The following is a 24171-nucleotide window of genomic DNA, read 5'->3' as shown; positions in this document are numbered from 1 at the left end:
TATCTTATAAGATTGGGGAGGTCCCACGGAAAAGCGACCGCAAGACACGATCGGAATGTGGATTCATTGGATTTAAGATAATTTCAAATTGGGACAGCCAGATCAATATAAAGAATAGATTGTCTCTTGTATCTTATGCTTAAAATTTGTAAGAATTATTTTTGGAAATTAATCTACCAAGATGAGTAGTGATATGAGTGAGTAGGTGCCAACCTATTGAGTTTTACTTATCTTTGTGAATCGATGTGATTAATTCCAAAATAAATTTGTACTTGTAATTTGTAAATGATTTATTAGTTATTAATAAAGAAATTTTTTTATCATTTTTTATTTGTAATTTATGTCATTTTAAGTAATTAATAAAATTATTGTTGATGACTATTTTTCTTATCTTTTTTTTATAATTTAAAATGTAAATAAAATTGAAAAATTTTGGAAAAAAAAAGAAAATCAGCCGGGCTAGCCCGGGCCCGGGCCCGGCCCGGGGTACCCGGGTCCGAGTCCGGGTCCGGGTCCCGGTTTTGCCCGGGCCGGGCAGGCCCGGCCTGGATGGACATGCCTAGTTATGCTGACTATTTGGCTAAATTAATTTGTACCTTGATACCCTAAAGTTTCACCCAATTTGGACTTTGATACCCTAATGTTTATTTTTGCCTATTTTGTGAACGTGGATACAGATAGTGGCGGCCCCCACCACGTTTCAATGGGATCACGTGAACCCAAGCCACGTGAATAGATCAAAACAAGAAAACCGCGTGAGTTTCTTCGTTTACGCATGAATGTGAAACCGCGTGGGAGGTTTGAGTCCAACGGACAAAAGGAAAGTGCAGGTGTGGAAAAAGGCCCACCCGATCACACCAGCCTATAAATTCAGAATTTGTCTAGGGTTTCGGGCGGTGTGAAGTGAGGGGTCGGCAGAGGGGTTTTCCAAAGAAATAAAAGGACAGTCTCGGGCAGCGTGCAAGCAAAAACAGAGGGGGTAAAGCAGATTGCTTTTTGGCTGTTTTAAGAGGAGTTTTTGTGTACCTGTCTTTTTAGGGTTTTTGTGCATCCCCTTTTGAGTGAGATTTTGTGTGAGGGATCTGAGAGTTTGTGTGGGGGGTTTATATTGAGTGATTATAAACCCTAGTTGTATCTCTTCCTCTAATAGTAGATCTCCCCCTCCTTATCCCGTGGACGTAGGCAGTTTGCCGAACCACGTAAAATTTGTGTTCTTGCCGTGATTTGTAATAGCTTGTAGGTTCCCTCGACGCGCAGTCCTAGAGCTGACGAGAGGAAGAGCTGATATCTCACTTTGATGAGATATCTGGCTTTTGGTTCTTGTTTCCTTTGAGAAACAAGAATTTCGTTGTGATCTAATCTCTTATTGTGCACCTTGCGCACCAGAGGTGCTGCCGAAATTTCCGCTGAACACAACAAGTGGTATCAGAGCTCCGGGTTAAACTTGGGAGCTTGTTTGAAGGATTCGCTGAAGGATTCCTATTTGAAGATTAGATCGATAACATGGGTGAAACAAGCACATCGGGATCGTCTCTTACAAAGACGATACATAGTTTGAGCATTAATAACATGAAGATTGATGTTCCGAAGTTCGACGGCAAGATTAATTTCAGATTGTGGAGATGTCAGGTGATGGACGCCTTGGACGCTCATAATTTGGAGGAGACTCTTGAGTTTCAAGAGAAACCTACGGAGATGGAAGCTAAGGTTTGGAAGAAGATGAATAGTAGGACGTGTGGAGTTATTCGGTCATGCTTGACGCCGGATCTTATTTATGACGTGATGAACGAGATGTCGGCGAAGAAGATGTGGGAAACACTCAATGAGAAGTATTTGACTAAGAGCATTGAGAATCGACTTCACTTGAAGAAGAGGTTTTATCAGTTCAAGATGAAGATGGAGGTTTCCATTAGGGAGCATGTTAACAACTTCACAAAGCTACTTTCAGACATGGCCAATGTAGATATCATGGTTGAGGATGAAGACAAGGCGATGCTACTTTTGTGTTCGTTACCCGAGGATGATTATGGTACTTTTGTCCTAACTATGATTAATGGAAGAACTACTGTTAGTTACAAGGAGGTGACCTCAGCGTTAGTGAATTATGAATTGAGGAAGAGTGTGGATGAGTCCTCCGAGAAGGCATCGGGAGATGCATTAGTAGTTCATGGCTGTGGTTCAAACCGAAGCAGGAGGTCGCAGTCTAGAGGTGCACATCGTGGGATTCGTAGGAATCAGTGTGCTTTTTGTAAAAAGGATGGACATTGGAAAGCCGAATGCCTAAAGTTAGATCGAGCCGAGAAGAATAAGGGGAAAGCTGTACAAGCTTCAGAGGTGAATGTTGTCAAGACTAGTGGCAACAATTCAGATTCGGATTCTTCGGGCTATTCGTTGTCTACACTACCGTCAGTTTGTGTTGCCAACTCTACAGAGTGGATGTTGGATTTGGGTGCTTCATACCACGTTTGCCCTAGGAGGGATTGGTTCTCCAGCTTTCAGAAGTTGGAAAGAGAGGATGTTGTGCTCATGGGTAATGGACATGCATGCTCTATTGGTGGTATTGGTACTATTCGGATTAAGATGAGTGACGGGGTGATTCGGGAGTTGAATGAAGTGAGGTTCGTTCCACAATTGAAGATGAACATCATTTCACTTGGAGTTTTGGAGGCAGCAGGCTATAGGGTGACCTTGGTGGATGCACGCTTGAAGGTCATATTGGGGTCCATGATTGTGATAAAGGACGTCAGAAGGAGCAATTTGTATTATTTGCTCGGAAGCACGGCGATTGATAGAGAGATGACGACTTCATCAGATTCGGCTAGACTGTGGCATTGTTTGATGCTGGGTTATTTGATTGGTAATGCCGTGCATAGGTTGTTGAGGAGTGCTATGCCATGCAGTTTGAAGTCCTGTGAACCCATTGGTATGAGCGAGAAGACTGAGGTGGAGTTTGACACTTCTATCCATCATTCGAGGGGTCTTCTGAGGGGTGTTCATTCAGGCATTCGGGAGCCTTCCAAGGGAGCATTATTAGGAGGTAATAGGTATGTGGTTTCCGTAGTTGGGAATTGCTCTAGGCATTGGTGGGTTGCAACCAAGTCCCGTTGGTGTGAAGTCCTAGATGCCCGCAACAGATATAGAAAGTGTGTTGGTAGAAAGGTAACCCGACGTTCTGATTATGGTAGGAGTTCTTTCTTGTGTTTGTGCCAAGCTCATGGCAATAGGAGACACTTCATTGGTATGGAAACTTTGAGGCGACGAGGCGAGATGGCAGATTTGGGGAGCTGTTCCTTTCTGGAGGAGGATCGACGTTTAATGTCGAGCATTGGCATTGATGTGTGGGCTACGACATGTTTGGGCCATCTTATGTATAGGTTGCCGACTGCTGCATGTAGAGATTTTGGATCTGGTGGAGCTGCTTCAGATTTTGGGTTGCGTCGGATGTTTGGCTACCCAGCACTTGGTCACATCGTGGATGTGAGATTTGTTCCGGTAGCACATTTGGAATTCAGAGGCATGTTTGATTATCAGGTATTGGCTTCTGAATTTGTTCTGAGCAGGTATGTCACGTTCGACTCTCGGCAGGTGGAGAGTGGTGATCAGATCATTGGGACATCACAGCGGGTGGAGAGTGATGCTACTCCACGTTGGGTGAAAACTCCATATCATACTGTATTATTTAGGATTCCAGCTGATATGACACAGATTGGGAATCGTGTTGATTTGGATGCAGATGATAGGTTGATTGTTTCGAGTGCAGCTGATAGATGTAGTCTGGATATGGCCGTTGGTTCATCTCAGGTGGAGGTGTTTAGATTGTTTTAGTTTGGGGTCATTGGAGGTGCTATCAGCCGTAGACTTGATCGTGATGTTGGAGAAGGGTTGCGAACTCTTCTAGTGGATTGAGGTCTTTGGAGGCCGTTTTGGTGAACTACGTGAAGGCTTGATTCCTTGGGCAAGAGGATACGTAGGCAGTCTTTATGATGCAGCCGATTTGGTGAGCGACATCGACATTTGGGGTGAGTGTTTGCACTCCCATTTGGGTCTCAGCAAGTGAAGCATTTGGTGTAGTCGGTGTAGGCTCAGTTTGATTGGTGAGTAGACACTATTTGTTTTGGGTGAGTGTTCGCACTCCTGTTTGGGTCTCGATGTGTTGTGGATGGAGTCCGTTGTCATGAGTTCGTTGCCATGACATACTGGACGCAACAAGTGAGGCATTTGGTTTGGTTGGTGTTGGCTCAGTTTTGGGAAAACTTCACCGAGGTGGAGAATTGTGAACGTGGATACTGTAGGCTGTCTAAAAATCACAATAGATAGTTGATCCCCCATCAAACACCGATGATGAAAGTTACAATCTAACGACTTCCAGAAGGCTACAATTTGAGGACTTTCACGTAGAAGGTTACAATCTGACGACCTTCACAACAACTAATGAAAGCCCCAATTCAAATGAAAGCTTTAATTCAACAGCCTTCACAATCAACATCGGGAGTTACAATCTGACGACTCTCATATTTTCAAGGAGCCAAGACGAAGATTACAAGAGGACGATCTGTGCAAAGCTCTGGCAAAAGAGACTACAAATTGACGGTCTCTTCATATTAAAACGTATATATCTCTCAAACCGTAAGGAATTTGGCAAAACTGATGGAGCAAACCGAACCCTATGGGGTTGGTTCGGATGGCCCCGTCTCGTCGAGATAGCCGATTTTTATATATAATTCGTCCAATTCCGACTTACGGTTTGAAAGTTATGACCTGTTCTTCGCAGCAAGTTATGTTCTGAAGTCCGTCTGTAAGACTGGACTTCGTCAGAACATCGGACTTAGCCTGAAGCTCGCGGAGCCCACCTAAGGCTCACCTCTGCATCCAAGATTCAAAACGCAGAGGTCGTTCCCGCATTCTAAACTCAAAAACGCAGATGCCGTAGCTGCGTTCCAAACTCGAAACGCAGAGTTCATACAGAACCCAACTCTGCGTTCCAGGTCCAAAACGCAGAGTTCATGCAGAACCCAACTCTGCGTTCCAGGTCCAAAACGCAGAGTTCACCTCTGCGTCTCAGATGCCAAAACGCAGAGCTCACCTCTGCGTCTCAGATGCCAAAACGCAGAGTTCACCTCTGCGTCTCAGATGCCAAAACGCAGAGTTCATCTCTGCGTCTCAGATGTCCAAACGCAGAATTCATCTCTGCGTCCCAACTGTGCGTCTCCAATTTACAGAACGCGTGCGGCCTGTGCGTTTCCAATCTCTAGCAGAGATTTAACTCTGCGTCTCATCTCTAAGACGCAGAGTTAAGGTCCAGAACGCCAATTTAGGCGTTTGACTTGTTCAAACACAAGTGGAACGGCCTCAAAACCGTTCATCCCACGTTCTGAGGGATTTCTGCCCCACTTAGGAGCGGATTAAGGGGGTAGTTACCACCCTTAATCTCCTATAAATAGTGGGAAACTCAACTGAGTTCAGATCCTTCTTTTTGGGGGAGGGGGAGCAAAGAAGAGATCTTCGGCAAGCTTTTGAGGAGAATTGTTAGAGTTTTGGAGACCAACAACAGGATCTTCTTCATCCTTGGCTTACTAACCGATTTTGGTTAAATCAACTCGGTTAAATCAACTCTTTCACAGAGTCTTTCTAAACTCATTCTGAGTTATTAACTCGTTAAGAGTTATTTTCAAACTTGCCACACAAGTCCTCCACAACGTCAAATCGTGAGGAGAAGACCACGTTCCAGTGAATCAAGACGTTCGGATCGTCAACGAGAAGCAAACTCGACGCGAGCATTCGAGGGAGGCATCTCATCGCTACCATGAAGAACCCAGAATTAAACAAAGGGGAGAATCAAATTCATTCTCCTCTCTTTTGTAATCGGAATCCAAATTGTAATCGATTTTGAGAGGAATACAAGTCAAATTTTTCTTTCATTGTCTTTTTACTGCGAATTTCCAACAAACAAAAGATGGCGACTCTGCTGGGGACTAGCTTCTCTAACGAAGAAGTGGTGGCGCAATCCGACGTTCATCTCACTGGAACGACCGTTGAAACTCTGATTATCGAGTTTGATCAAGCCAAGTACGAGGAGGCCCTCTCCTCCGGATCTCTTAGCCCCAAGGCTATGCGCAAGATTCACAAAGTTTCCGAGGAAACTAAAGCTCCAGTTATAGCCACCTCATCTAAAGACTATCTCCCATGGGGGTTGCACTGTTCATACAGTCCCCTCTCTAAAGGAGAAGACTTGACTTCGGCACAACTCCAAAAAAGCCGATTCTCCAATCAACGCGAACTCCGCGTTTGCGAGCCTCAACATGAGCTCTGCATAAGCCAAGCTAAACGCAACCCTCAGGTGTGCGTTTTCCAGATAGAACGCAGACTTTAGAGGCGTGTTCCAACATCTAAACGCAGACATCAAACCTGCGTTGATCTGGCTGAACGCAACTCTCAAGAGTGCGTCCCAGAACCAAAACTCAACTCTCAGGAGTGCGTTTCACAAACTGAACGCTACTCTCAGGAGTGCGTTTCAGAATCCGAACGCATGTCGCAGGACTGCGTTTTACTAGCAAAACGCAGACTTTGGTCTTGCGTTAATCAAGCTAAACACGACCCTCGTGTTCCATCTTTGGAACACGATGTGATTTGTCGTGTTCAAAATGATCAACATGGATTTAAAATTCATGTTTGCCAAGAACCAGTCCCATCCTTTAACGGACAGGGGGTTCCATCTTTACCCTCACGCTCCGTGAGAGGTTCATCCCAAGTCTCTGACTTGCGGGAATTGCTGTCAATACCGACGAATGTCGTTTTGCTTAATAATCGACGACATCCTCACAGGAAGAAGACTTTAGAGCATGAATACCTTGGAGTCACTTCCAACATGTTTGGTAGAGGGAGATCATCAACCCTTAGTTCTAACGAGTCAGAGACAGATCGTTCTCCAAGCGTCAGAGAAATCACTAACGAGTTTGAAGGAATCTACCAACGTACTCGGACTCGAACAGGAGCCATTCCTCCTATCAACTATCGGAGTTTAGCCAGAGGAACTAATTCCGATGACGAACACTCAGCCATTGCGGAGTCCTAATCATCAAGCTCTTTCGTTGGGCATGAGAGCTTCGCCCACATGGCAGAACATTCTGAAGATCTTTCAAAGAGGGTTGATGAGCAGGAGGCCATGCTCAAATCACAGCAGGAGGCCATCAATGAACTCATGGCCATGTTGACTCAAATCGTCGCAGACAAGGCCAAATCTCAGGAGACAGATTTGCCGTTTAGGCAAGAATCTTCCCGGAGAGGAAAAGCGTCTTCATCCCGACCTCACACAAGCAAAGGGAAGGGAAAAGTGGTTGATGATGCGGCTTCTGACCAAGAAGCCCACAGCCTGGAATCTTCCTCTGATGAAGGAAGAGAGACTGAGAACGAGAAAAATCTCCAATCTGTCAAAATGGAAGAATTGGAAGCCCGCCTCAAAGCCATTGCTAACAGAAATGAGCTCCAAGATGAGGGAGTTATCAGGCCCTATCCTACCGAATGGGATGCAGCCCCTTATCCTCCAAAGTTCGAGGTCCCGACGCTACAAACTTTTGACGGCACGGGATCACCGAACCAACATATTTATCATTTCAAGTCACAGACTGGAAATATAATATCAAACGATGCCATACTGGCTCGATTGTTCATTGGCACCTCAAGGGAGTTGCCTTTGAATGGTTCAGGAAACTTCCCGTGGGATGTATCCAAAAGTTGACAGATCTAGAGAGATTCTTCCTATCAAGATTCTTTGAAGAGGATATAGAAGTCTCCATTCATACCCTTCTCGCCACCAAGCAGAAGAAGAGTGAGTCCGTCAAAGCCTTCGTCAAAAGGTTCCGAACCATGGCTCTCCGGTGTTCGTCAGGTATGACACAATCTACCTTAGTAGAGACCTGTCGACACAACTTGCAAACCGACCCCCTAGCCTGAATAGGAGTTGCAGAATGCCGTTCTTGGAGACAACTAATCTCTTAAGGCGAGCAGGGTCAAAAGATTATTGCCAGGATCAAAGCGGAAGAACAAAGTAGGCAGGATCAGCCCGAGCAATCGGACCAAACCCGACCTTCTCCTGAGCAATCGGACCAAGCACAATCCCCTCAGTCAGAAGGGGAAGATACTACGACCACTGAAGCTAATCCTCTTCAGTAGGATGCCGGGTCTCCAATAACTATCACGTTAACAGTTACCTCTGATAGTCAAACTCGTTAGATAACGGATGCCGGGTCTCCAATAACTATCACGTTAACAGTTACCTCTGATAGTCAAACTCGTTAGATAATGGCCTACTAGGCGATGTGTCATGTCTACTCCTTTCCCTCCTGCACTTGTTCAAGGCTGGGGGTTGGTTTATTTATAGTTCATTGGATTATGAATAATAAATTTTCTGAGTTATCATGTTTAATGGAATACCTTTGTCAACCATAAAATCCACAAAACTATCACGTTAAGAGTTACCTCTGATAGTTCCTCAACTTGCCAATCCTCTTTAATAGGATGGCAAGTCCACAAAACTATCACGTTAACAGTTACCTCTGATAGCCCCTTAACTTGCCAATCCTCTTCAATAGGATGGCGGGACCACAAAACTATCATGTTAACAGTTACCTCTGATAGTCAAACTCATCAGATAATGGCCTACTTGGTGATGTGACTCTATTCCGACTTCATGGATAGTGCCTTACTAGGTGATGTTCCTTGTCTACCTCTATTTATTCCCCTGCTAAGTCTTAATCAAGAATGGAGGTTGATTACTTGGAATCCATTGGATTAAGAGTAACGAATCTTTCACATCGTCGAGTTAACATTACACTTCTGACGATCATAATCCCCACAGAGTATGCATTCAGTTTGCATCACTCCCAATTTGTCACGTTAACAATATACCTCTGACAAAATCAACTTATCGACTCTCGTCAATAGAGCGATAAGTCCTCAAAGTTGCTGATAAGTCCCCAAAGTTGCTCCAATCACAACACAAATTCTTGTCACGTTAACAATACACCTCTGACAAAACCCACTTATCAATCCTCGTCAATAGGATGATAAGTCCCCAAAGTTGCTCCAATCACAACACAAATTCTTGTCACGTTAACAATACACCTCTGACAAAACCCACTTATCAATCCTCGTCAATAGGATGATAAGTCCCCAAAGTTGCTCCAATCGCAACACAAATTCTTGTCACGTTAACAATACACCTCTGACAAAACCCACTTATCAATCCTCGTCAATAGGATGATAAGTCCCCAAAGTTGCTCCAATCGCAACATAAATCTTGTCACGTTAACAATACACCTCTGACAAAACCCACTTATCAATCCTCGTCAATAGGATGATAAGTCCCCAAAGTTGCTCCAATCGCAACATAAATCTTGTAAGTCCTCAAAGTTGCTCCGATTCTCTTGTCACGTTAATATCAAACACCTCTGACAAAATCAACTTATCGACTCTCGTCAATAGGATGATAAGTCCCCAAAGTTGCTCCAATCGCAACACAAATCCTGTCAAGTTAACACTACACCTCTGACAAAAATCCACTTATCGACTCTCCTCAATAGAGCGATAGGTCCTCAAATTCCAGTCAAGTTAACATCATACCTCTGACAACACAAATCAACTTATCGACTCTTTTCAATTGAGCGATAGGTCCATAAAATACTGTTAGGTTAACATCACACCTCTAACAGTCAAACCCCCAATGAACTTGTTAATCCTTTTTCAACAAGAATAGCAAGTTGTCATTATAAAATCCCCAACGGATTAAATATTTTCTGGAATTATCCTAGTGATAATAAAGAAAATTTCTGAATTTCACTCTAAGTGAAAATTTATGCCAAGTTAATATTACACCTCTGGCGTTTCTAACATTCTTTCAGTGTTTCAAATAACACAAGAAGAAATAACAACAAAGTCTACGTATTTAACATCGTAGCATCAAAAATCAATGTCTTACACGCATGGGGGACTTTATCTCGATCCCTAATTAGAGATAAGTCTACGCCTAACACACGTTGCCGTTTAGTCTTTTACCGTGAAAAGGACATCAAAATCCATGCCTCATACGCATGAGGGACTTTATCTCGATCCCTAATTAGAGATAAGCCTACGCCTAATACGCGTTGTCGGTTAGTCTTTTCCCGTGAAAATGACAAAGTCTATGTATTCAAAATCATAGCATCAAGTCTAAGAGGATTCATTCTCTTAGCACAACGTTACATGTGGAACGGACTTAGACAATCCACATGCTAGCCCGACTCAAACGGTAGTCGGTAAAGGCTTATCAAATCCGTTGATGGCTGAGGGTTTGCTAAAAATCCTACGCACGTTTGCAGGCCCATCAGTTTAATGGATGTGAGTCGAGATTTAAAACAGATGCGCCAAAGACAAGTCTCAAGGACTTAGTCAAAAAATGCACGGAAGCCACTTCCATGTCTTAAGTCAAAACGTTGAGATCAGACCCGCAATGCAAAAACCGAACACCGAGGTCACACCCGTGTTCCAAATTCAACATGCAAGGGTGAAACCCGCATCTCAAGTTCAAAATATAGGGTCCACCCCCATATTCCAGAAGCAGGATTATGGCGCATACCTTCACACAGGTCCTGCGTGGAAAATCCCTTCAACCAAGCTGCCTTCGAAGCGAGTGCAGAGAATAACTCCTTTGTGACAAGGAATCAATATCTCGAAGATCAGAGTTGAGATCCAAAGTATTCTGAAAATTCGTCCCAGTCAACCGCGAACTTTTGAAAACTTTAGAGGGGGTTCTGTAGGCTATCTAAAAATCACAATAGATAGTTGATCCCCCATCAAACACCGATGATAGAAGTTACAATCTGACGACTTCCAGAAGGCTATAATTTGAGGACTTTCACGTAGAAGGTTACAATCTAACGACCTTCACAACAACTAATGAAAGCGCCCCAATTCAACAGCTTTCACAATCAACATCGGGAGTTACAATCTGACGACTCTCATATTTTCATGGAGCCAAGACGAAGATTACAAGAGGACGATCTGTGCAAAGCTCTAGCAAAAGAGACTACAAATTGACGGATGGCCCCGTCTCGTCGAGATAGCCGATTTTTATATATAATTCGTCCAATTCCGACTTACGGTTTGAAAGTTATGACCTGTTCTTCGCAGCAAGTTATGTTCTGAAGTCCATCTGCAAGACTGGACTTCGTCAGAACATCGGACTTAGCCTGAAGCTCGCCGAGCCCACCTAAGGCTCACCTCTGCATCCAAGATTCAAAACGCAGAGGTCGTTCCCGCGTTCTAAACTCAAAAACGCAGAGGCCGTAGCTGCGTTCCAAACTCGAAACACAGAGTTCATACAGAACCCAACTCTGCGTTCCAAGTCCAAAACGCAGAGTTCATGCAGAACCAAACTCTGCGTTCCAGGTCCAAAACGCAGAGTTCACCTCTGCGTCTCAGATGCCAAAACGCAGAGTTCACCTCTGCGTCTCAGATGCCAAAACGCAGAGTTCACCTCTGCGTCTCAGATGCCAAAACGCAGAGTTCATCTCTGCATCTCAGATGTCCAAACGCAGAATTCATCTCTGCGTCCTAACTGTGCGTCTCCAATTTACAGAACGCGTGCGGCCTGTGTGTTTCCAATCTCTAGCAGAGATTTAACTCTGCGTCTCATCTCTAAGACGCAGAGTTAAGGTCCAGAACGCCAATTTAGGCGTTTGACTTGTTCAAACACAAGTGGAACGGCCTCAAAACCGTTTATCCCATGTTCTGAGGGATTTCCGCCCCACTTAGGAGCGGATTAAGGGGGTAGTTACCACCCTTAATCTCCTATAAATAGTGGGAAACTCAACTGAGTTCAGATCCTTCTTTTTGGGGGGAGGGGGAGCAAAGAAGAGATCTTTGGCTAGCTTTTGAGGGGAATTGTTGGAGTTTTGGAGACTAGCAACAGGATCTTCTTCATCCTTGGCTTACTAACCGATTTTGGTTAAATCAACTCGGTTAAATCAACTCTTTCACAGAGTCTTTCTAAACTCGTTCTGAGTTATTAACTCGTTAAGAGTTATTTTCAAACTTGCCACGCAATTCCTCCACAACATCAAATCGTGAGGAGAAGACCACGTTCTAGTGAATCAAGACGTTCGGATCGTCAACGAGAAGCAAACTCGACGCGAGCATTCGAGGGAGGCATCTCATCGCTACCGTGAAGAACCCAGAATTAAACAAAGGGGAGAATCAAATTCATTCTCCTCTCTTTTGTAATCGGAATCCAAATTGTAATCGATTTTGAGAGGAATACAAGTCAAATTTTTCTTTCATTATCTTTTTACTGCGAATTTCCAACAAACAGATACAGATAGTGGCGGCCCCCACCACGTTTCAATGGGATCACGTGAACCCAAGCCACGTGAATAGATCAAAACAAGAAAACCACGTGAGTTTCTTCGTTTACGCATGAATGTGAAACCGCGTGGGAGGTTTGAGTCCAGCGGACAAAAGGAAAGTGCAGGTGTGGAAAAAGGCCCACCCGATCACACCAGCCTATAAATTCAGAATTTGTCTAGGGTTTCGGGCGGTGTGAAGTGAGGGGTCGGCAGAGGGGTTTTCCAAAGAAATAAAAGGATAGTCTCGGGCGGCGTGCAAGCAAAAACAGAGGGGGTAAAGCAGATTGCTTTTTGGCTGTTTTAAGAGGAGTTTTTGTGTAGCTGTCTTTTTAGGGTTTTTGTGCATCCCCTTTTGAGAGAGATTTTGTGTGAGGGATCTGAGAGTTTGTGTGGTGGTTTAGATTGAGTGATTGTAAACCCTAGTTTTATCTCTTCCTCTAATAGTAGATCTCCCCCTCCTTGCCCCGTGGACGTAGGCAGTTTTCCGAACCACGTAAAATTTGTGTTCTTGCCGTGATTTGTAATAGCTTGTAGGTTCCCTCGACGCGCAGTCCTAGAGCTGACGAGAGGAAGAGCTGATATCTCACTTTGATGAGATATCTGGCTTTTGGTTCTTGTTTCCTTTGAGAAACAAGAATTTCGTTGTGATCTAATCTCTTGTTGTGCACCGGAGGTGCTGCCGAAATTTCCGCTGAACACAACATATTTGACATCCAGTGTCTCAGAAAAATTAAACTTTGGTGTCTAGCCTGATTATCACTGGATTTGGTCAAATATAAATGATTACTTAAAACAATGTACTTAAGGGAAAAAAAATTGAACCCATAACAATCTTTAACGGCATGATTATGTTCAACATATGCCCTGAAGACATCAGATTCGATCAAGATAGATACTAATCTATGTCAATTTTTTTGACATATTGGTTCATCCAAACCTTTTTTCAGGCTCAATTGAAAAAAAAAGCAAAAAAAACCCTTTGTCTCTACACGATTATCAGATAACACCTTAGCTTTCTCCAAACCTACTTAATCGTTAAGATATTCTTAGAAAACCGCCCTAGAAGCGCAAACTCCAATTCTTACTGGCAAAAATATATCTGCGTAATCCTACACACCCAAATGAAAATTCCAATTAATGTTGTCTGGGGATTTATTGATAATTATTAAAGTTAAAGGCGTTTTTAATGACCCCTAAACTTAAGGGCTTTTTCTGATGTTCTGAAAGTTATGGGGATTTATTTGATAATCATCCAAAGTTAAGGGGGTTTCTGATATTTAACTTTAAAAAGAAAAAAAAAAAGAAAGAGAAAAAGGAAAAAAAGAAAAAAAGGAAGGAAAAAAAAAACCCCTGCAAGTTTCAGAACAAAGGAATCCTAGAAAAGAACTCAAACCAGGCAATGGACAAAGGAATCTTCACAAAGAAAAGCAACTCCACCATCAGAAAAACAAGAAACCAGGCATAACTCCATGCTGAAGTAAACTGAGCATAAAGCTCCCCTTCAATAGTTGTCTACGTTTATAAATAATAATAATAATAATGATGCATTATATATGATTCAAACTCATATCATCTCAATCATATCATCAGAAAATGGAGGGAACGAAGGTTGGAGCTTCTTCGGAGCCTCGATCGTACACCGATATCGAGCCCCGTTCGCATTGGATGCATGCAAACGAATGGGATACACTTATCATGGACGTCACAGGTATTCAATCATATCCCCATAATTATTTAATTACACTAAATCCCCAAGAACTTTGAGCGTTTTGTAGTAATTAAACCACCATTAAGTTTCAAAATCGAACTAAACCCCGTCAACGAGTTTCATTATTTTGCAGATAAGCCCCATAAATTAGAAAAAAATACAACGTAAAAAGGCATTTTGAAAGTTATTGGGGGTTTGATGTTTTATCCAAAAGATATTGGGGGATTTGATCTGCAAAAGTTATTGTGAGGTTTACTGCGACTCTGGAAGTTATTGGGGGTTTACTCAAAACGTACGTTCAAAGTGCTATGGGGTTTAGGGTAATTTATCCTTTTTTTTTTTGCTAACAGACCCTGCTATTTGTTTTCATTCATCCGCTTCCCATACACATCCGGTTTTGTCAGACATGCATATGTGATTTCCTTGTTGAATGATAAGGATGCATTCGAATTCGTATATGTGACTCAACAAATGTCACATCTGATCCGTACCTGAACTGTTTGCATCCCTACAAGTCATGCTTTCACAAATTCACCAAACTTTGTAGAACTTAGACATTTGAATTGGATGCACAAATATCATTGACAGGGTTCAGGAAGGACCAGATGAAAGTCCTGATCAAAACATCAGGGAGCCTCACGATCAGCGGCGAGCGCCCGCAAGACGGCGATGGCAACCAATGGCTTCGCTTCCTCCAGACCTTCAAAGTCCCGAAAAAATGCAATCCTCACGAGATCCAAGCCAAGTTTGATAAAGATGAAGGTCTTCTCTATGTTGTGCTACCAAAGCATAAACATGCACGAGAAGAATCTCCAAGCACCAAACCGAGCTCTCATGCTACTCACAATGAACCAGAAGCTCAGCTGAGTTCTCCGACGAGCGAGGAGGTAGGAGGAGAGAGATTGGAGGAGGAGGAGGAGAAGAAGAAGAAGTTTGGGGAGGGGATGAGTAATCTTGTGACGGGATTAAGAGGAAATAAGGTGAGTTTAGTGGTTGCTGTGATGCTGATTATGGTTGTTTTGGGGATTGTGGCTTATTTGGTGTATAGGCTCGGGCGGAACTAACAATGGGGATACGTGAGCATTGGATTGTAATTGTAGGATGATCTGTTCAAATGTAAATTTCAAGGAATAATCGAAATGGAATAAGAAACACGAGAGATCAACGTAAACAACTCGTACTCTTTAAGTTTTGTTTTTGACATTAAAAATATCTTATTAATTGTTTTTTAAAGCAGCACGTCACTATTTTCTGCTAATCATCTATTGGTTGTTCCTTCAAATATTGCCATTGGCCTTCCACGTACATGTTAAAAGTATTTAGTGCGATATGCAAAATCATGTACTTTCAAGTAACTTACTATACCCTCGTTTAATTAATCGATCTCTCGTACCAAAAATAAGGATGAGAGACGACATCGATCCTCCTTCAACATTCAAACAGAAACAATCATCTAGTACATATATACCACCAAATTCATATCAAATACATCATATGCTATCGATTATAATCAAATTTATTTTCCGAGCAACAACAAGTGGAACTAAATCCTTCAATCTACCACCGCCATCTTCTATACCTTCAAGAACCTATTGAAGAAATAGTATTGCTCATTTGGAGTCTCCCCACTGATTGGCGCTGGAGAAGGCACAAGATCGGCCTCAACGTCTATGTCCATCACGGCCGGTGAAGGAGCCGAAGCATCCGAAGCCATTGCTGGGGATGGAGCTTCGACTTCTGCATCAAAAACAGTGATGACCAATTTCTGACCTGCATCGCAATGCGTGCCTTCGCCACTGTCAACCCCACATATGTACCACTTTCGTCCGGCGGTGGCTAGGATGATGACATCGTTGCCGGTGGTCAGAGGCTCAGCTGTTGACGGTACGCTACACGATTTAAAATCAGGGCCCGTTACCTTGATGACGTTGTGGTCTCCGATAGGATAGTTGAAAACTGAACAATGATAAATGTATGTTTGTTTTAGAAATAATCGGAATCACGTGTATATATGTCAAAATTTTAATCAGACTCATATGTTGAAATTTATAAATGTGGTTATTTATCAGTTATGTTCTGTTTTGTTAATAAATGTCGAACTTTGGTCATCACATGATCCATGAGAACTCAATAATTGACAGGAAAAAAAAACTCATTTTTTGATGATGATCAAATGATGTATGTGCTAATGAAATAGAATGTAAATGATAAATAGCTATACCATAGGACAATATAGGTTATTTTAATTCAGAAGAAAAATCTGCAACAAATACTGCTGCTAAAGAAAATTATATACCAAGAGTGTCTCCGACTCTGAATTCTTTTCCTTGAGCCCAAGCGGTGTAATTGAAACCAAGCGTCCACCCATTATCATCCCCGACTATGTGTTCAGTGGCTCCGATCAATGTCGGAATTGCGAAAGCGAAAATGGCGAGAAGGGCAGTCGTACTCTTACAAGCCATTAGAACTCTTGTTCTTTTAATGGTATTAGAGTAAAATGCAGTGATCGTTGAGAAAGAAAGATAGCCTATTTATAGGAGATTTTGCATACTACAATGCGAAATTTGACCTTTTCAGCTAAACCACAGAGCAGGACAATGGAACTTAGAGAAGTCCGTCTCTCGGCCCATTTGCTAAGTTGTAATTAGAACTTCTGAATACTATTCCAAACACAACAACTTTAACATGATTTACCTTGAATTTACTAATCACATGAAGATTTGCCATTTGGTGTCTGCCGTATGCTACTACTTCGCTAGTTCCTTTTTGTTTCTTAACCAAATTCCGGCTTTGGACTTCTGCTACATACCAAATAATATGATAACATCCAACAATAAAAAATTAAACAAGAAAAGTGTTGGGATTTTAGATCTCGTATAAACCTCGAAAACCACCAAACGTTGCAAATAAAATCACACAAGATTTAACGTGGAAAATCTTCAATATGGAAAAACCACTAGATCGAAAACAATCCACTATCACCTCCAAATTATAATTTTTTGCATGGACAAAGACTGCCAAACCCTCTCTCACTCACAATACCCTTGAACCCAGTTACATCCTCTGTTAAACCCTGATTACAAGAATATTGTCTCTCCCCCTCTCTCCACATCAAAACCCTAAAATAGGAGGCCTTATTTAAAGACACCTTTGACTTACCCACTAACTTCGTCTTTAAGAAAACTACTAGAATTGGACCTAGCCTTCATATCTGCATCCTACTTAGAGTATGAGTCGATATCCAGCATATCCTCCTTCGACGAAAAATCTCCAAGTATCTCAACAGCTTTAGAAAAACTCACTCTATTCTTCTTCTTCTTCACCTCTCCCTTGTGGATAGATCGTCCATCTAAATAGCATGTATAGTTGCTATTCTTCCTCACTCGTAAAATTAAATCACCATCTTTATACACTTTGTACCACTCTCCTTCATCTACATACTTGTATCCACGTGATGCCATCTCACCCAACAAAATTAAATTATCACCACATGACTGTACATATCTCACATGACGAACAATGTCGACCTTCCCAGTGTGAAGCTTGAGGTGAACACTCCTAACGCCTTCATGTTGGATATCATGTTCCCATGATATAATTTTGATGATGATAATAATTTATTCATAACATGAATCACTATGTGTATTATAGTGCACTAACATTTCAGTACAGATTTTAACATGAACAAGTGCAATATGAGTTCAAGGTATCATGAAGTAAAGAAGATGAAGAGCTTATGTATCAATGTAAATTTTTTATACATTTTCTTTACTTAGAAATATTGTACAACCCTTGATCACTCACACACACATAGACATTAGAACACATTAACACAGGCTTAATGTGTTGGTTAACAATAGAAATCCCCTATGTTAACCATTAGAGTTTTTAGTTAATCATTGAGTCAAAATATATTTCATACATAATTTTTTCATCCCTTAGTAGTCGACTAATTAGTTTAGTAGTCGACTACTAAAGTCTAAGATCAAAACATAAGTTTCTGTAAAATTACAGAGTAATCGACTACTCAGGATTATAGTCGACTACTCAGTTTTGAATTTTGATTTACAGAACTTAAGTTTTACAGAGTAGTCGACTACAACTAACTATAGTCGACTACTAAGCTTTGAAATTTACTTTACAGAACATCTGTTTTATAGAGTAGTCGACTACTCAGGATTATAGTCGACTACTCAGCTTCAATTTTTGATTTACAGACTTTCTGTTTTACAGAGTAGTTGACTACTAAACATTATAGTCGACTACTACGACAGTTTTTCTGAACGTTTCATGTTTGAATTTGAAACAGTTTTTAGCTGTTTATATCTGTTTAATGAATTCAAAAATATGTCTTTTCAAGGGATATAAATAAGTTAGAAGTTTAGAATTTTCAACCATGAAAATATACATATAAGATTGAATTTGTATGAAACTCAAGTGATAGAAAATCTGATTTTTACTTGAGTATTGAGAAAAATAAAATTCTACAATAACTATTGTTCATCTTCATTTTACAAGATTTTGAAAAGAATTCAGAGAATAAAAGATTCTATAAGCCACTTGTAGGCTGTCTAAAAATCACAACAGATAGCTTATCCCCATCAAACATCAACAATGGAGGTTATAATTCGACGACTTCCAGAATGCTACAATTTGAAGTCTTTCGCGTAGATCAATGAATGTTACAAATCAACGACCTTCACGATAACCGATAAAAGCTCTGATCAATGGTCTTCACAACCAATGATGAGAGTTGCAATCTGACGACTCTCATATTTCAAAGAGCTAAAGCGAAGATTACAAAACAATGATCATCGCGACGCTCTGACAGAAGAGATTACAAGTCAATGATCTCTTCAATCCAAGACGCATAACTCATCCCTGCATCCCAGAGGTGAAGCACAAATGGCCTCATTCCAGAGTCAAAGCTATGCAAACGCAGCTCCTAAATGCTGCAAACACGGCTTCCATTCACTGCCAAACACAGATCCTAAATGCTGTAAACGCGGCTTCCATTCGCTGCCAAACGTAGCTCCTAAATGCCGCAAACACAGCTTCCATTCGCTGCCAAACGCAGCTCCTAAATGTTACAAAACGTAGCTTTCAACCGCTGCCAAACGCAACATCTAACTGCTGCCAACGCAGCTTCTAACAGCTGCCAACGCAGGTTCTATCTGTTGCCTAACGCAGCTTGTAAACACTATGTTTACACATAGATTTTATTTTAGAATGTAGAACCCACGTTTGACTCGTTCAAACACGAGTTGAACGGTTCCAGAAACCATTTTCTCCCCATGATCTGAGGGATTTGGTTCCAGAAACCATTTTCTCCCCATGATCTGAGGGATTTCCGCCCCCACTTAGGAGCGGATTAAGGAGGTGGTTACACCCCTCTCCCCATGATCTGAGGGATTTCCGCCCCCACTTAGGAGCGGATTAAGGAGGTGGTTACACCCCATTCAGCCCCACTTAGGAGTGAATTAAGGGGGTGGTTACGCCCCTTAATCCCCTATAAATAACTAAAAAATCAGTTTAGTGGAGGGCTTTTTGGCGGGGGCAGATCAAGAGAGATCTTTTGATCCTTGAGCATTTTCAGATCTAGAGATCAGCAAAGGGCAATCTTTGGCAACAGGAGCTATCTTCGTGCTTGGCTTGTCTAATCAATTACGGTTAAGATCAATCAATTCTTTTACAAGAGTTTAAACTCGCTCTGAGTTATCAATTCGTTCAGAGTTTCTATGTATATGTAGTCATACATATACATATATGTTTCTATGTATATATATAGTTATATATATGTTACTAATTTATGTTACTATATATATGTTTCTATGTATATATATAGTCATACATATACATATATGTTTCTATATATATGTTTCTATGTATATATATAGTTATAGTCATACATATACATATATGTTTCTATATATATATATATATATATATATATATATATATATATATATATATATATATATATATATATATATATATATATATATATATATATATATATATATATATATATATGAGATTAATGGGTATCCTTGTCATAGGAGGGATTTCCTCCTATGACGCGCTCTAAAATCACATGATTGAGCGACATTGTGGATGATCGGCTCCGTTGAACTTGATCTACATATTCTAAAATCCCAACACACCAAAGTTTGGGGTTGAACCCATTGTCGTTTGACCCTTCATCCACTCGTATCATTTTAACGGTTTGAATGAATAGAACTTTTCACATGGCTCGATGGAGGGTCAAACGACGACGAATTCACCGCCAAACTTGTGTGTTGGGATTTTAGAATATGTAGATTCAAGTTCCAATAGAGCGGATCATCCATAATATCGCTCAAGTCATGGATTTTGAGGGGCGTCAAGGAGGAAATCCGCCTCCTATGACAAGGATACCCATTACTCTCTCTCTCTCTCTCTCTCTCTCTCTGCTCTCTATATATATATATATATATTATATATATATATATATATATATATATATATATATATATATATTATATATATATATATATATATATATATATATATATATATATATTATATATATATATATATATATATATATAGTTATATATATATATATACATACATAGTTTTAAGTTTTCGTGCTTATAAATATGAGATTACATATTTATTATTGTGTTTTGGTTTAACTATATAGACATGAAACAAATTTACATTCATATATATAATCATATGTTTCATATGTTTCATACTCTATTTTGTTTAAGAATATATTGAATAGAATATGTAATTTTGAGAAAATATTATTTTCTTGGTTTATGAACTTAACAATAATCATATACATCTTTTATTAAGTCTACAAAATTATTTTGTAATGTTTCAAAACATGGTTAAGCAAAAATATCAAAACTCATGTGTTCACATTTTTATGTTTTGGACTATTTTGCAAAATAATAATATTTCTTATTTGGGAGGTCCTTTTTGAAAACCAATTTTTGTAGCATGTTTATTATCATGTCTACAATCATCTCCCAAAGTTTCATAATTTTTGGAATTTATTTGATATTTTTAAACTTGGTTTAAATTTGAGTTTTTCTGTGCATTTTAGATCTGTGCATGTTTAGTCGACTCATTAGTCGACTCACGAAGTGCAACGGAGTTGTAATTTTTTGTCTGCTGAGTCGACTCATATAAGTCGACTTATCAGAGAGTGTTTTGTTTGTTTATAGGTTTTTGGTCTTTTTCTTGGGGTTTTTGCTAAAGTTTTGAATGGGTATAAATACCCCTTGCTCTCATCTTTCACAATAACTAATGAAATGTTTTAAACAAGTTTAAAAGAGTTTTAAAACAAGGGTTTAAGTTTGTTTAATGTTTGTTTAGAAGCTTTTAAGTAATTGAGGGCTTGAGTTTGTGAATTCAATTCCACAAGAGCTTGAGGAGATCATCTATTGGAGTTTGAGCAATCAACTATTCTCCATCCATCTCTTGTCATCTATTGAGAAGTTTTCTAAACTCTTTTCTAGCTTTATATTTATTTGTTTGATTATCATCTTATTAAAGCTAGTTTTATATTGAGTTTAGATTTGATTAATCTCATTGTTACGCACACCCACTTGAGCTTATTGTATTTGCATTCATAATATATTTAGGATTGTGAGAGATAGTAACATTGAGTTATGCCTAATTGAGTTCTCACCTTGTTTAGAGAACAATCATTTGTTATGTGCCTAATATTGAAGTTCACTTTATAATACACTTGTACACCGAGAGAAGTGTGTGGTGAGGATGGAGTCGATACCGAGAGGAGTGGCGTCAGTGACCTAGTGAGAGGTGATAATTCCAAGCACTTGAGGCATTAGTGTCTAACAAGTAGAACATGCTACTATAATGATATATAAATATATCTAGGTCGATGCTCCACACGAGTGTTACTAGTCCAGCTTATTTCTACCACATTGAACCAACATTAGGACTACGCCTCCAAATAAGGGTTGGGTTGTCGCTGTCAGTGACCTCATCTATGGGCTTAACCCCATCTTCCTCGATGAATCCAGAATCACACTCCTGGATAGATCCTTTGTTAATGGGTCAGTAAGATTCTTTTTAGACTTTACAATTTTGCCTAACAAGCGTTGTATATATTTATCAAGTTATTTTATAATTAGTCCTTCATATTGTTTGAAATTAGGTCCCCTTCTTATTTAAGTTATTTTTTAAATCAATCTTTCCAGGCAAGAGTGCAAGTAGCAAGATGAGGGATTGATTTGAAATAACTTATAAGGATAAGGGAACCTAATAGCAATTTAATTATTTGATGGACTAATTTTAATATAATTTTTATTTATCATATAGATGTTCGCGGGAAAAATCGTTGCTTTCTTCATCATTGATTCCATTGTAAATTCTTGTAATAGTTTATCGATTACAAAGATCTGGTCTTTTTTTAGATCCGGTTACAACGAAAATCAAATAACACAAGAAATAAAGAAAATTACAACTTTCTCCTTATTTGTCGAACGAATTGCGAGCTCCTGTTTTGCGGTCACTCGCTTTTGTGGGTTCTTTGCTTGCGCCGGGGTTTATCCGTGGACCACCGCGAGATCTAGATCCGATCAGATCTAAGCAGTACGACGGGTATTATTCCACAAAGGAAATACTAGTCGGGGAGGATTGATTCACCAAGGAAACAATCGTCCAAGTCTCGGGATCTAAGACCAAGCTTAGATCCGGAGTACGTCTGCATAGATCTGAGATCCGGTCCTCTCGAACACCTGCCTTATTTGGCGTTGACGATCGCTGAGCACCAGATCTGGAAGAGTGAGTCCCCGAAGTCCCAAAGCTCCAATCTTTTCTAAGTTTCGAGTCTTGAATCTGACAGAGCTTCGCCTCCAAAATTTCCAACCCTTGAACAAATGAACCAAGTGGCCTATTTATAGGCACCCTTTACTGTGCCCGCGCACGGAACAGTGTCGGCCACCTCTGGGTGGCCGGCACTGGGCCGAGCCACCTCAGGGTGGCTCGGCATGGGCCGAGCCACCCTGGGGTGGCTCGGCATGAGCCGAGCCACCCTGAGGTGGCCGCCCAGATCTGTGCCAAATGCACAGATCTGGTTGCCTATAAATAGGCGTTTGTGCCGAGCTGAGCTAAGGGACCTATAAGCAATTTTATATGCCTACAGATACCCCCTCCAAAGTATTTCAGTCTCGTTCTTTTATAGAAGAGTCTGGAATACTTTGGATATGATCGTCCTAACCTTCAGTCGGTGTAATGGGACCTTGGAATGACTTCCGTTCTTGATTCCTTCAATTCTCCAGGCTATTCGGTGCTTTGTCGAATGTCTGAAAGAGTTTCAGTGCTGCATTTATTGTCTGACCGTTGTCGGAATTTTGAACTTTGAAGTCGGTTCCTGATTTAGCTGACCATCGATTGTTGGCGTCGAGTCTTTATCTGCTACGCGTTGTCCGGCGTCGTATTGTTGAGTTATCCTTAAGAATATTTATAGAAAACATTCTCCAGGAACTTCTCAAAAAATTAGGGAACAGTTTATACTCATATACTTTATTGGAGTATTTAAGAAGCAGTTTAACCTCATGCACCTGTTGGAGGATTGAGAAGTAGTTTATACTCATATACTCTTCGGAGTGATAAGAAGCAGTTTATACTCGTATACTTTTCGGAGTGATAAGAAGCAGTTTATACTCGTCTACTTTTCGGAGTGATAAGAAGCAGTTTATACTCGTATACTTTTCGGAGTGTTGATTCTTTTATTGCAACGCATTGATAGGCGTTGACCTAGGGTTACACGTTGTCCGACGTTAACCCTAGGGTTTCGAACGTCGTACGTTGAATTTTTGCTCGTAACACGTTAACTGGCGTTGACCTAGGGTTACGCGTTGACCGGCGTTAACCCTAGGGTTTTGAACGTCGTACATTGAATTTTTGCTCGCAACGCGTTGATTGGAGTTGACCTAGGGTTACGCGTTGACCGGCGTTAACCCTAGGGTTTTGAACGTCGTACGTTAAATTTTCGCTCGCAACGCGTTGACTGGCGTTGACCTAGGGTTACGCGTTGACCGGCGTTGACCCTAGGGTTTCGAA

The 24171-nt window shown here is 40.8% G+C and overlaps 2 protein-coding genes across 2 annotated transcripts; one reads left to right on the top strand and one right to left on the bottom strand.

Annotated features, from left to right (window-relative positions):
- On the top strand, window positions 13943–15252 carry LOC109849268 (inactive protein RESTRICTED TEV MOVEMENT 2-like). Its single transcript, XM_020419079.1, has 2 exons — window positions 13943–14085; window positions 14674–15252. Exons 1-2 carry the CDS (start codon window positions 13971–13973, stop codon window positions 15147–15149), a joined length of 591 nt encoding a protein of 196 aa, XP_020274668.1. The 5' UTR covers window positions 13943–13970; the 3' UTR covers window positions 15150–15252.
- Window positions 15524–16547, bottom strand: LOC109847848 (mavicyanin-like). The gene is made up of 2 exons (XM_020417083.1): window positions 16382–16547; window positions 15524–16041 (listed from the first exon to the last, which is right to left on the bottom strand). Exons 1-2 carry the CDS (start codon window positions 16545–16547, stop codon window positions 15659–15661), a joined length of 549 nt encoding a protein of 182 aa, XP_020272672.1. The 3' UTR covers window positions 15524–15658.

Source organism: Asparagus officinalis, chromosome 7, assembly GCF_001876935.1.
Source record: "Asparagus officinalis chromosome 7, Aspof.V1, whole genome shotgun sequence".
Classification (NCBI taxonomy): domain Eukaryota; kingdom Viridiplantae; phylum Streptophyta; class Magnoliopsida; order Asparagales; family Asparagaceae; genus Asparagus; species Asparagus officinalis.
Note: the sequence above shows the minus strand (reverse complement) of the source record. Positions and strands in the feature narration are given on the sequence as shown.

What these genes read in the sequence shown, in the direction of transcription:
- LOC109849268 (XM_020419079.1), top strand. Translation starts at nt 13,971, where the DNA reads ATGGAGGGAACGAAGGTTGGAGCTTCTTCGGAGCCTCGATCGTACACC. An exon ending in ACTTATCATGGACGTCACAG is followed by an intron (nt 14,086 to 14,673) that starts GTATTCAATCAT and finishes TATCATTGACAG; the next exon opens with GGTTCAGGAAGGACCAGATG.
- LOC109847848 (XM_020417083.1), bottom strand. Translation starts at nt 16,547, where the DNA reads ATGGCTTGTAAGAGTACGACTGCCCTTCTCGCCATTTTCGCTTTCGCA. An exon ending in CAGAGTCGGAGACACTCTTG is followed by an intron (nt 16,042 to 16,381) that starts GTATATAATTTT and finishes ATCATTGTTCAG; the next exon opens with TTTTCAACTATCCTATCGGA.